Source organism: Callithrix jacchus, chromosome 5 (assembly GCF_049354715.1).
Source record: "Callithrix jacchus isolate 240 chromosome 5, calJac240_pri, whole genome shotgun sequence".
NCBI classification, from domain to species: Eukaryota; Metazoa; Chordata; class Mammalia; order Primates; family Cebidae; genus Callithrix; species Callithrix jacchus.
In genome coordinates, this window is record NC_133506.1 from 42,165,814 (window position 1) to 42,179,851 (window position 14,038).

Here is a 14,038-nt window from a genome sequence, read left to right on the forward strand (position 1 = left end):
GTGAGGGCCTGGAGCTTAGGAAGTGCTAGATAAATGAGAGTGAGTTGTGCCACTAGACGCCCAACTTGTAGAGTTGGATTCAGATTCACATAAATTGTAAATAGATGGTGAAACTGCCAGGATTCGAATCCACCTCTGACACTTACTGCCTGCATGAGGAGTGTGCTACCAGCGTCGGCTCTTGTTATTAGTTGCTCTGTGTCCAGTCCTTAGAACTGAGTGGTGGTGATGAACCCTAACCATAAGCCATTGATCCTATTGCTCAAGGTCATACAGGAATACAAGTGCCAGGGCTGGGGTTCAGACCCACAGCCAGGTTGGTACTGAGCATCTACAGTCCAGTGTCAAAAGGGCTTTCAACAGTCAAGTTTGGTTTTTCTCTGGTACTTCAAATCCTTAATCCCTTCTCTCCATGCCTACAAGCAGTTTTCCCAAATTAGAGCTTCAGGCCCAGGCAGGCTGCCAGAGTCACCAGGCACCCCAGAGCACAGACCCACCCACAGCCTTGGGCAAAGGTTGGGGGTTGGAGGGAAGCCTCTGAGAGAGCTGGAAGGTTCTGGCCCTGCAGTGGCCACCGGGTGTCAGGGCCCTGGCCCCACGCCTCAGAGCTCCGGAGTCTGACCTAAGAGTGCCTTCTTCCCAGCGTGCGGAACTGTTTGCCTTGGCATGGGTTGGAGACAGGTGACCCCACCTGGTTGGTTCGGGCCCAGGCTTGTTCGGCCTCCTAGACACTCTGAGGTTGGCACAGCGTTGCCCGCCTTGGCTCCCATCTGCCAGGCTGTTCCCTGCAAGTACGATTGGCCCTTTCTAGAATGTGTTTGTCTGGTCAAGGTTGACAAACTTCTGAGCCCACGTCTGTTGACTTTTGTGGGACATTCTGGCTACCTGGCTGCCACGGATGCTTCGCTCAAGCATGTCTTCTCTCTTGGGGTGTGGAGTCAGCTAATGGAGTCAGCTAAGAGGGCAGCAGAGCTGGCTGTGTTCACGGAATCTAGCATCTGGAGAGAAAGCTGGTGCCCATGGCAGCTGGGACTGGCAAGTGAGAACTTGAAGTTCCATGGATGTAGCACCTAGTGATTCTTTGGAGAACTATAAAGGCAACATGAGAATAAACTGTTTTTAACAACCAGGACTTGAATGAGATCATCTCTTACAGACTTTTTATTTTTCTTTTTTGGGATGGGATCTCCCTCTGTTTTGGGATGGGAACTCCCTCAGGAGTTCAGCATAGCCTTGAACTCCTGAGCTTACGTGATGCTGCCGCCTCCACCTCCCAAAGTGCTGGGATTACAGGGATGAGCCACGGTGCCCAGCATACCATTCATTTATTTGTTAACGCAACAAAATGTGACTCATCTCATGTTCTGTGCCAGGCACTGTTCTAAGCCCAGGGAGAGAGCAGGAGCACCCCAGTTACAGCCTGTGTTCCCAGGGAGCGTGGTAGGGTCTCCAGCAACACTGAGAAAATGTCATGTGTGGGCCACATATGTAATTCCAAATTTTCTAGTAGTCTTGTTTAAAAAATAATGTAAAACAGCACATTTTATTTAACCCAAGATGTCAAAAAATATTATCATTTCAATACATCATCAATACCTTTAAGATTGCTAATGCATTATTTTACTTTTTTATATCAAGTCTTTGAGATCTTTGGACACATATCAGTTTGTTTTTGTTCATTTGTTTGTGTGTGTGTGTGTGTGTGTTTTTGAGATGGAGTTTCGCTCTTGTTACCCAGGCTGGAGTGCAATGGCGCGATCTTGGCTCACTGCAACCTCCACCTCCCAAGTTCAAGTGATTCTCATGCCTCAGCCTCCTGAATAGCTGGGACTACAGTACATGACACCACATATGGCTGATTTTTGGTTTTTTTTTTCTGTTTTTAGTTGAGATGGGGTTTCATAATGTTGGTCAGCTGGTCTTGCCCACTTCAGCCTCCCAAAGTGCTAGGATTACAAGCATGAGCCACTGCACCTGGCCCACGTCTCAATTTAAATTAGCCACATTTCAAGCCACATGTGGCTCATGGCTACTGATTAGAGAGACAAGCATTATGCAACTAAATACTCAGCTATTAATTTCGATGGTAGTAAATGTCATGATTGACAAGTTCAGAGTGCAGTGGAAATTAATTCAGTAAGGGAGGATGGTGATAGCAGTAGTGGTATCAGGGAAGGCTTCCTGGAAGCAGTGACTTTGTGATTTTTATGCAGAAACCTGAAGTGGGATGGAGGGGAAGGATGAGCATTAAGGACAGATGCAACACTGTGGGCAGACCCCAAGGTGGCAAGGAGCTTTCTGCTTTTAAGGAATACCGGGTAAAATGCTGGTGTCACCAGAGAGTAGAGTACTGAGGAATGCACCAGGAGAAGTTAGCAGGAGCCAAGCCACATGAAGCAGCTCGCACGGCTCTTGGTGCCGAGCAATGCTGCACTCATAATGACAGTTGGCACCTGGAGAGACAGCTGCTGCTTGCAAAGTTACATCACGCATCAGGATGATTGGCTTGACCTTGTATATTGGATACCTCCAGGACAGCCCCTGGCGGTGGCATAGACAGCAGTCATCATTTCTCCTTGCAGACCAACAGAACCTTGATCTTGCCTGGCTGGCCATGGGCTCCGCCCAAAGAGATGAAGGGTGGTTAGACCAAGCCTCTTGTGATTGGTTGGATGAGATACTGGGAATAGCTACTGGAGGATGCTGGTAGGGAGGTTCCTCTGAGATAAAAATGAAGGGGGCATGTGAGCGGCGCCTCTTTTCCCACTTTTTTCCTTCCTGCTTAGAGTAGGGCCATGTCCAGTTGTGTTTCTTTTTGCTTTCTTTCTTTTCTTTTTTTGAGATGGAGTTTCGCTCTCGTTGCCCAGTCTGGAGCGCAATGGCACAATCTCAGCTGACTGCAACCTCTGCCTCCCAGGTTCAAGCGATTCTCCTGCCTCAGCCTCCCAAGTAGCTAGGATTACAGTCATGTGCAACCATGCCCAGCTAATTTTTTTTTTTTTTTTTAGTAGAGACAGGGGTTTCACTATGTTGGTCAGGCTGGTCTCAAACTCCCGACCTCAGGTGATCCACCTGCCTCGGCCTCCCAAAGTGCTGGGATTACAGGCTTGAGCCACACCTGGCCAGTTGTGTTATTTAGATATGTATCTTATGATGTCCTGTTACCCTAAGGGGAGGCCAAGAGAATGCAAAGGTGCACATCTAGGACCCTGATCTTGTTAACTCACCTGAACTGCCATACCAGACATCTTAGCAATTGTGATTATGCATGTCAGCACATTTTACTGTAACATGCAATGAGTGGGATGAACCCAAGAATGGCAACCATTTACCTGGCACTGTGTGCCAGGTGTTTTTAAAAGCCCTTCCTCTCACTTCATCCTCACAGCAACTCTCTGAAGCTGGCACCATTTTTATCCCCATTGTATAGATGAGCTGGGACTCACACCCAAGGGTTGTGTCTGTATCTTTTAACCGTCACCCTACACTGCCCCTCCGTGTTTAAACATATCGGTTTGGAAAGCTCATTCCCCTTCCCAGCACCACCCCCCCAGAACATCTTTCCTCTAAAACAGGGTTTCTCAACCTCAGCACTTTTGACATTTGGGGTTGGATGATTGTTGTGGGACTGTCCTGGGTGCAATGGGATTTTTAGCAGCATCCCTGACTTCTACCCACCGGATGCCAATAGCACCCTCCCCATTGGTGATAACCAAAAATATATCTAGATATTGCCAGGTGTCCTCTAGGCAGCAAATCCCACCCCTTGTCGCCCCCCGCAACCCAACCCCACTAAGAACCTCTACTCCAAAAGATGTTTTCCTGCCAGTCACCTGTGTAGCTCTGCATCCTTGTTCAAGTCGTTTAACTTTCTGAAACTCAGTTTCCTCTTCTGTAAAATGAGGGGACAGTATTTCTTACCTCATGGGTTATTTTAAGGATTAAATCAACCAGTGTACAGAAAGCAGCTAATAGTGCTGTGTGCATAATGAACACTTGCTCAGTGTGTTGATTTGACCTAGAGGGCTCTTTCTTGTCTAGTGTCAGCTAATAGGAACTGCTAGCTGGGATTTTTCTCTCTTTTTTTTTTTTTTTTTTTGACAAGGAAAAGTGAATTACTTGATCCAATGTGAAATCTACCAGGGTGCTAGTTCAGTGGCCCAGGCTTGAGTGCAGTGGTGCAATCTCTGCTCACTGCAAACTCTGCCTCCCATGCTCAAGCCATTCTCCTGCTTCAGCCTCCTGAGTAGCTGGAATTACAGGCGCCTGCCACCATGCCTGGCTAATTTTTGTATTTTTAGTAGAGACGGGGTTTCACCATGTTGGCCAGGCTGGTCTTGAACTCCTCATCTCAGGCGACCTGCCCGCCTCAGCCTCGCAAAGTGCTGGGGTTACAGGCGTGAGCCACTGTGCCCGGCCAATTGCCAGGAATTAAATCAGTGCTGGCACATAGTAGTTCTTCATAGTATTTTTTGACTGAATAAGTGACTTGAATCCCTTTGATTAGCTGTATAACTTTTTTTTTAGATTTCTCTTGTTTCTTCCATTTTTCCCTGTCTTCCTCTTTGTTTCTCCTCTTTTGTTTTTGTTTGTTTAATTGGGGGGGGGTTGTTTTTTTATTTGTTTTTACTATGGCTTTGGTTTTACTACCCAAGAAATCCCAGACTTCAGCACTGGAAGCTAAAGCTGAACTAAGCTAACTCAGGAGCCTCAAATCTATTTTAATCGTTAGTTCCCTTGGCTTGGTTCAGCCCCACAATGCACTCTTTGGGGATTTGTTTAATTTTTCTTAGCAGGTTCTGGCTGGATGTTAAACCTGGTCAAGGGAATGCGCTTCAGGCTATTGAGTTTAGGTTTTATTTAGAATTTGAAGTGTCTCCCCCATTTGTGTACAAACATCATTTTAACACAATTTATTATTAAATGTAGGGGGGTGAAGGGGCATACAGAGGTCACACATGTTCCCTGAAACATAATCCTGTAATTAAAAGTGGACCATAAAACTTATGCTGTTCCCATCTCTAAGGCTACTTTTATAAAATGCATCTGATGTTCTTCCATAGGACCCTCTGACCTGAGGCATAATGTTAAAAACAATCAACTCAAAGGGTCTTTGGTTTATATGCTACATTTGCAGAACACCGACTGCAGTTCTTGGTGAAGTCAATTCTCAGATTGCCACAGTTAAGCACAATTAAGGCACAGCGAAAGTACTTCCTAAAATCCACAGTGAATATGAATTGATATTTTTCTCAAATGGCCACCACTTTGAAAATTTCTCTGTTTCCATTTCACTATTGGCCTCTGCTATAGAAATTAGGATTTTCTCACTGCATGTTCTCACTCATAAGTGGGTGCTGAACAATGAGAACACGTGGACACAGGGAGGGGAACATCCCACACTGGGGGCTGTCAAGGGGTGAGGGGCTAGGGGAGGGATAGCAGGAGGTAGGGGGCTAGGGGAGGGATCGCATTAGGAAATACCTAATGTAGATGATGGGATGATGGATGCAGCAAACCACCATGGCACGTGTATACCTATGTAACAAACCTGCATGTTCTGCATGTGTACATGAGAACTTAAAGTATAATTTTTTTAAAAAAGAAATTAGAGTTTTGTGCTTGCTTAAGTGTATATAAAAATAGAGGAGAGATTCTCAACCAGGGTTGATTTTGACCCCCCGGGGGCATTTGGCAATGTTTGGAGACATTTTTAGTTACAACTCGGGGAGAGGGCAGCTACTGGTAAATGGTGAGGAGAGGGATCAAGGATGCTGCTGAACAGCCTGCAATTCCCTGGACAACAAAGAATCACCCAGCCCAAAAATCTCAATAGTGCCAAGGCGGAGAATTCCTGAGATAGAGAGACGTTCATTGCATCATTGATTAATATAGGGGGGAGAAACCCAAACTCTAAATAACCTGGATGTATATCAGTTGGGGAATGGTTAAAAAACTCTGCTACATCATTTCAATGGAATACTATGCAGACATTTAAGAAGAAGCAGGCAGCTCCATGTGTCCTGATGTCAAAAACTGTCCAGGCTATATTTTTTTTATGGGAATAAAAACAAAACACAACAGAGTTTTTGTTAAACTATTGTCTGTTTTGGGTGATATTAAGGAATTTCTGGCTCAATATTAAGGAACATTGTGGCCATGTTTTCCAAAAAGGGTCTTTTCTTTAGAGAGAGACTTACATGGAAATATTTACAAATGAAATGATATTATGGAATTTGCTGCCAAATACTATGACGGGGGAAGTAGGTGGAGGGGAAATGGGGCAGGACTGGCCATGAGTGCTGTGCCTGTGTGATGAGTTTAGGGAAGCTCATTAGATTAGTCTGGGTATTTTTGCAGTGTTTTTCGAATTCTCCATAATATAAAGTTACACACACACACACACACACACACACACACGTAAATGCACTGAAGAAAATCTGGCAGGAGATAAGAGATGGTAGGTAGTTAGATAAATACAGACAAATGTAGATTTGGCTCTGTGTAACAAAGAACTTAAATAACAGGTGAAGGGGAGGAAGGCAGCAAATCACACTGCCACGTGTGTACCTATGCAACTAACTTGCATGTTCTTCACATGTACCCCAAAACCTAAAATGCAATAAAAAAACAAACCAAAATTTGAGGAAGAAAGCAAAAAAAAAAAAAAAAGTGGCATAAACAACCTAGGAGTTTATTTCTCTCTCATCTAAGAGTCTGAGTTGACACAGCAGCTCTGCTCTGCAAAGTCAGCAGCCCAGATTCCTGTCCTCTTGTTTCCTCATTCTCTAAGTGCTGCCCTTTTCCTTATTGTCTAAGATGGCACTCCACCACATGACATTCTATCCAGTAGGAATGGGAAAAAGAGGAAGGTCCACCCCATTCCTTTCAGGACCTAAGCTACATGTTGCTAACATCACTTTTGATTCCATCCTATTGACTGTGCTTAGTCACATGACCACAGCCTAACTGCAAAGGAACCTGGGAAATGTAGTCTATTCCGGGTAGCTGAGTGCCCTGCTAAGAATCAGTTGTATTTTGCAGAAGGGAGAGGAGAAAGAATACTGGGGATCACCTAACCATCTGTACCACGGTGTACTCAAACTGTGAATGATTAGTACAGATCACTGGGACTGAGGGGAACTTAACTTTTTACATTATATTTGCTCTGCCTCTTACTATGAGCATGTGTATTTTTTCTTCTGTAAAAAGAATTAAATATAAAAAATGTTATGGTAAGTGGCACATGCCATGATCCTTATCTGTAACACTATGAGGCTGTAGTACAATTTTTTAGTATTCATTTCACTGATACTCATTGCCTGATTGTTTAATGCCAATTCCAATTATAATTACTGTATTAGATGCTAAGGATACAGAAGTGACAAGACAGACAAAGACCCCAGCATCTGAAAGTGAACAGAGAAATATGCAGTATAGTTTAAGATAGTGATCAGAATTAAGAAGGCAAATAAAACATGCTCATGGGATAGAAAGTAGGTGGTGATTGGGGGATGCAGGAAGAGTTTGACAATATGATCAAGAAAGCAGGCCGGGCGTGGTGGCTCACACCTGTAATCCTAGCTCTTTGGGAGGCCAAGGCGGGTGGATCACCTGAGGTCAGCAGTTCAAGACCAGCCTGACTAACAAGCCCCATCTCTACTAAAAATACAAAAAATAGCCAGGTATTGTGGCGGGTGCCTGTAATCCCAGCTACTCAGGAGGCTGAGGCAGGAGAATTGCTTGAATCTGGGAAACCAAGGTTGCAGTGAGCTGAGATCGCACCAATGCACTCCAGCCAGGGCAACAGAGAGAGACTCCATTTCAAAAAGAGAAAGAAAGCAATTTCAAAAAAAAAAAAAAGAAGAAAGAAAGAAAAGAAAGCAATTTTTGAGGAGGTGACATTTGAGAAAACACCACAGGTGGAAGAGGATTTGTTGCAGGAGGAACAACAAGTGCAAAAACTATAAAGTGGAAACCAATTCACTATGTCTGAATAATCGCACAAAGGAGAATGTCCCTGCAGGAGAGGCTATAAGGACGGAACTTCCAGGAGGTGAGATTGGAGGGTGGGAAGGGTTTTGGATTAAGTGTTACATTAGGTCATTTGAGTATTAATTACTCCAAGTTATTGTGGCCAAAAGGTGGTTTTCCTAATTATTCGCAATCATTTTCAAAATAATTAGGAAACATAGAACGTGGAAAAACACTCCATTGGCACAGTGTCCTGTGGTGAAAGAGACCTGCATCTTGTTCCACCTCTGCCTGTCGTTAGCCGTGGCACCTGAAGAAACTTATTTGATTTGTTAGCCTCCCAGTTTCTTTGCTTCTAAGGGTGGAGAAGAGCACTTACTCTGTATCCTATTCTGCTCTCAGAACTATACAAGTGTAAGTCATTTCATCCCCACAGCAGCCCTAGGGGGTGGGGACCCTTTGTATCCCCATCTGGCAAGTGAGAAAATTGAAGCAGAGTAGTCAAGGAAGATCTCACACCATTAGCAAGTGGCAAAGCCGGGATTTGAACTCAAGCACCTGGGCACCCGAGGGAGCTGCTTAGTCACCACTGTTCCAGGTTCCTGCCAACTCTGCCCACCTCACAGCCTGGTTAGGGGAGTGCAATGAGGGAAGAATTTTGACAGCAACTTGCAAGGATGTAAATGTTGAACAAATGTACTAACATTATTGGAATATTCTAGAATATCTTCTTTACAAATAAATACTTTAAAGTTTCTAAACTCCTAATAAAGAACTGATTCAGGCCACAAACGTTAGTGAATGACACCATCAGATCAGAGGTTAGTGGGGAACTTTATAATGGAGGAAGCAGGAGGTGCTACCTGAACATGAGGGCCTTCGTGGTGTCACTAGAAAGGAGACACCTGGGACTCCTGATGAGCTGCAGCGGTGAGAACCCAGCACCAGTTCCAGAGCACTGCTACCCTCCCTCAAATTACTCTGAGCCTAATCACAGTTCCAGCTGATTTATGGGAAATACAATGAAAAGAGAAATGCATTAACACTGTAAAGAGGCAAATACAGAACATGAGATATTCTACAAGACAACTAACCTAGTTTCCCCAACACATCGAGTCTGTATAAAAAGGAGGGGGAGGCTATTCTAGATTAAATAAATGTAGGAGATACAATAAGTAAATGTACTGTGCAGACTTGCTTTAGGTCCTGTATCACAACCCACCCTTACAGGGGTGTGTTGAGACAATTGGGGAAGAGTGAATGTGGACTGTGTTCAAGACGGCACAAAGAATGAGTGAATTTTGCTACGTGTGATGACAAAACATCATTCACTTCATTTTTAAATGAAGTGTGTGGAGAAAAGAGACTTCAAGTTTGCATTTGTTTTAAACACTTGAGCAAAGAGAAAAGTAAACCAACTAAAATTCTGAGAAAAGACACATTTGGTAAAAATTGTGAACATTGTTGAGTCTCAGTAATGGGTGCACAGCAGTTCATTCCGCTATTCGGTCTACTTTCATATATGTTGGAAATTTTTCATTAAAAAAACTAGCCCTCACCATGAAGCCATCTGACAAAAAGAGAGGGAGGAAAAAAAAAACTCATTGTATGAAATTGCATAAAATTCAGCCAACCTCCAAACAAGAATAAAAACATTTTTTAAAAACACTCATGAATCACTGCACGGCTCATTCAATTTCAGGGTAATGATGTAATTAGAGGAGATCAGTCATTAGAAAAGATTAATTTGAAGACATCTGCTGCTGTCAGTGGCAGATGGCAGAAGAGGGGAACATTCAAAGCACGGGGCTCGCAATCCATCTCTGCTACTTACAGTTGGTTTTAGGCAAATGTCTTCAATTTCTGTCTTCACTTTCCTTAACAATAAAATGGGATTGAAGTTCTACCAAACTAAAATGGGATTGACGTTGGTAGAAGATTGGGAAGATTACGGGGACTCAAATAGGAAAGGCACTTAAAGCAACATCTGGCTCGTGGACAGCACTTAGTGTACATAAACTACTATTATTTCCATCTTCATAGTTGTCAGTGCTTCATGGGGGCACCAATAATAATTTGGACAAGTGAAGATACTCTCCTATTTGGGTTCCAGTATTCACTTTCTCTTACCCATTCTTCAACATTTCTCTCCCGCCTGTTTCCCTCCCCCAATAACAATGCCCTTGCTTTGTAGACTCAGAACAAAGCTCGCCACAGTTTAAATGGTTTTAAATGGGTCCAGTTCATTGCAATGGGCTATGGTTGAGGTGAAGGAAAGGGAGAGGAACAGTGAAGGACAATGTTGCTGGTGTGGTATCCGAAAGCAGAATGCCTCTGCAACCTGAGGATTCTCTTTCCTCCCTGGATCTCCTGCCTGCCTCATGGTGGGATACCCAGACTCCAGGACTCCCCCGGTGGCCTCCAGCACTTCGTGTTCTCCAGCCATCCTTGGCAAGAAGGAGTCTTCCCTTACAGTAAGAGTCCTTGGTGTTTTGCTTTGTGCCTTGGTGGTTGTGGGTTGGGGTGTGGGTTTGGGTTGGTTTCTTTTTTTTTTTTTTTTTTTCTTTTTAATGGGGCTTCTGCATGAGAAATGTTCTATAAAGTTCTTACATTTGGCTCCAGGGCCCTGCTGAACCCAACCAGGAATCAAGCAGAACGTGTGTGGTCCTGTCCCAGTCTGTCACTGCACGTTGGGTGCCCTCTTAAAGGTTGCCTCTTGCGGGCCTAGAGAATATTGGAACAGGCATTGTAAAATGCAGGCATCCAAACTTGCATCATGTGTTTTTTTTCAAAAAGCCGATCTCAAGAGGTTGCATACTGCACGATTCCATTTACATAACTTTTTCAAAATGACATTTTAGAGATGGAGAACAGATTAGTGGTTGCCAGGGGTTAGGGGTTTTGGGTCGGGGGGGCCTGGGGTGGGTGTGCTTGTGAAGGAGCAGCACAGGGAAATCTTTGCGGTGATGGACTCATCTCTAGATTGCAGCAGTGGCTCTGCAGAGCTGCACATGTGATAAAATGACACAGATCTACACACACACTGTGCTAACCTCAGCTTGTTGGCTTTGACATTGTACTATGGTTATGTAAGATGTAATCACAGGGTGGAAGGCATTGGGTGAAGGGCACTCAGGACCTTTCTGTACTACGTTTTGCAACTTTTTGTAAATCTAAAATGATCTCAAAATAAAAGGTTTTGGCTAGCGCAGTGGCTCACGCCTGTAATCTCAGCACTTTGGGAGGCCGAGGCAGGAAGATTGCTGGAGCCCAGGAGTTCGAGACCAGCCTGGCCAATGTAGTGAAATCCAGTCTCTTAAAAAATAAAATAATAAAATGGTTTTAAAAATACCAGGGACATGCCAGGCGCGGTGGCTCATGCCTGTAATCCTAGCACTTTGGGAGGCCAAGGTGGGTGGATCACCTGAGGTTAGGAGTTCAAGACCAGCCTGGCCATCATGGAGAAACCCCATCTTTAAAAAAAAAAAAAAAAAAAAATCAGGGACAGCAAAGTTGGATTGATTGACCAAATGATGGGCCCTTGTTTTATATGCAGTCAAGAATGAGGGAAGCAGGCTGGGCACGGTGGCTCACACTTGTAATGCCAGCAGTTTGGGAGGCTGAGGTGGGCAGACCACCTGAGGTCAGGAGTTCAAGACCAGCCTGGCCAACATGGCAAAATCCTGTCTCTACTGAAAATACAAAAATTAGCCAGACATGACGGTCAGTGCCTTGTTATCCCAGCTACTCAGGAAGCTGAGGCAGAGGAATCACTTGAACCAAGGAGGAAGTAGAGTGAAATCTTTCCCATTAGTTGTTTTTATTTTTGATTCTATGCCAAGTTCATATGAATGAGAATTCATCAAGCATAGGGGAGAGAGCTTAGTCTGGAACTGAGATTCAAGACTCAAGCTGGTTTCCTTTCATCATACGAATCCCTAGAACTCAGCCTGCTTGGCTGAAGGATGGGGCTCTCAATAGGCTGCTGCGGAGGCATATTGCTTATGCAATTGCTTATACATAAGCTGAGTGCGGTGGCTCACACCTGTAATCCTGGCACCTTGGGAGGCCAAGACAGGAGGATCAATTGAACCCAGGAGTTCGAGCCCAGCCTGGGCAACAAAGTGAGATCTCTGCCTCTACAAAAAAAAATTCAAATGAAAACACTAGCCAAGTATGATGGCACACACTTGTAGTCCTAGATATTCAGGAGGCTGAGGCAGGAGGATTGCTTGAGCCCAGGAGGCTGACACCAGGAGTCTGCTGGGCAACACAACAAGGCCTGTCTCTATAAAAATGAAATAACTGTTTATGTCTTCCTTAGAGAGTTTTTGGATAAAACTTTCCGATCGGGGGGTAAAAATAGCACAAGAGATGAAGAAATGGGACATTCCACTGGGAATATAAATTGAACTCACCACTCTGAGGAGTAATAGGCAAATGAGATTTACTATTTTGAACTGGGGGCCAGCAGTTTTATCTTGGGGTATCACTTCTAGAAAACTCCATGCACATGCACCTAGAGGACCTGCTCCAGTCATTGTGGAATTCATTATTGTAACAACAACATGGGAACCCTGAGGCCTCCACAGATGAACTGTGGAGTAGACATGCCTGCAGATACCATGCAGCAATGAGAAAGAATAAGCTAGGCTGGGCATGGTGGCTCACACCTGGAATCCCAGTACTTTGGGAGGCTGAGGCAGGTGGATCACAAGGTCAGGAGTTCAAGACCAGCCTGTCCAAATGGTGAAACCCTGTCTCTACTAAAAAACACAAAAATTAGCTGGGTGTGGTGGCAGGCACCTGTAATCCCAGCTACTCAGGAGGCTGAGGCAGGAGAATTGCTTGAACCTGGGCAGCAGAGGTTGTGGTGAGCTGAGATTGCACCACTGCACTCCAGCTTGGGTGACAGAGTGAGACTCCATCTCAAAAATAAAATAAAAAAGTATAAGAAGAATAAGCTACGTCTCTGTGTCGTGGCATGGAATGAACACCAAGATATATTATTATTATTATTAGAGTGAAAATGTCTTGGAACAAGATGTAGAGGATCAATAGCGGTGATGATCAAAATAATACTCTGTATTTTTGTGAATATGTATGGGTGTTTGTGCTTATACACTATTTATCCTATTAATTGTGAATACATCTGGTGGGAGTCAGTGCCCCAATGTGGCTCTAATCTTATCTGAAATTTTAAAACGTGTTTACAAATGTTTTCAGATGTTGTTTGGGTAACCAAAACTTTGAGAATCATGCAGTTCTTATCAAGAGGAGGCACAGGTGGACTATTCTGGGGTCACCCATCTGGGAATTCCAACTAAGTCTGGTTAGCAAATCCCACGCTGAAATGCCAACTTCAGGAGAGCAGGAACTTGTCTATCTGATTGTACACTGTATCCTCAGTACCTGAGACAGTCTCTGGCTCTTAGAAGACCCTTAAAGGGTCAGGGAGGGGGAAGAAAGATGCAATCAGTTAGTGAAGGGGTAGCAGCTTTGCTTTTTGATGTGCTACGTAAACAGCATCGATGATGCTAAATGATGGGCAGCCTAACTCCATGGATAAGTGAATGGCTTTAGTGTCAGCTGTGTCCCTGATCCATTTATCTGCCTTCTAGTCTTTGCAGAGGAAACTGAACTTGCCTTATTTATCTGGGAAGATGGTTCCCAACGCGTTGCAGCCCTGTCCCACAACTTCTATTCGATAACAACTTCCCAGGGTTAAGGGAGGTGGGGCAGGGGAGGATGGAGGTGTGGACAGGAGGAAATTTGTGACCATACTCCCGTGGCTTGTGGAATTCTTCCCAAAGGTTGTTGAAGTGACAGCAGCCCCTAAATTTCACTGGCTGCACCCACAGCTGATTTCTGCTCTAACTTTTCACACTGAACACCTGGGGCATGATACGCCTGTATTAAAACACAAAGGCAGTCTGCAGTCCCGCAGGCAGGGGGCTGCCCACGGCTCCAGGTGCACATCTTCCAGGGCTGATGCGCCGCACGAGAGAATAATCTCTTTTCCGCAGTTCATCTTGGGTCTCCCACTGGCCCCAGGTGGCTCCAC

General features: G+C 44.6%; 1 protein-coding gene across 7 annotated transcripts in view; it reads left to right on the top strand.

Annotated features, from left to right (window-relative positions):
- The window catches only part of EYA2 (EYA transcriptional coactivator and phosphatase 2), a 287,124-nt gene that overhangs the window by 61,594 nt on the left and 211,492 nt on the right, over positions 1 to 14,038 (top strand). For 2 of the 7 annotated variants that reach the window (XM_017972088.4, XM_054255423.2), the window contains exon 1: positions 10,223 to 10,448. The exons of 4 other annotated variants lie outside the window; for them this stretch is intronic. In XM_017972088.4, the coding sequence (XP_017827577.1) occupies positions 10,303 to 10,448 (146 nt within the window). In that variant the 5' untranslated portion in view covers positions 10,223 to 10,302. Of the gene's footprint in view, positions 1 to 10,222; positions 10,449 to 14,038 lie in introns of those variants that run through there. One more of the 7 variants, XM_078371821.1, reaches the window with a different exon arrangement.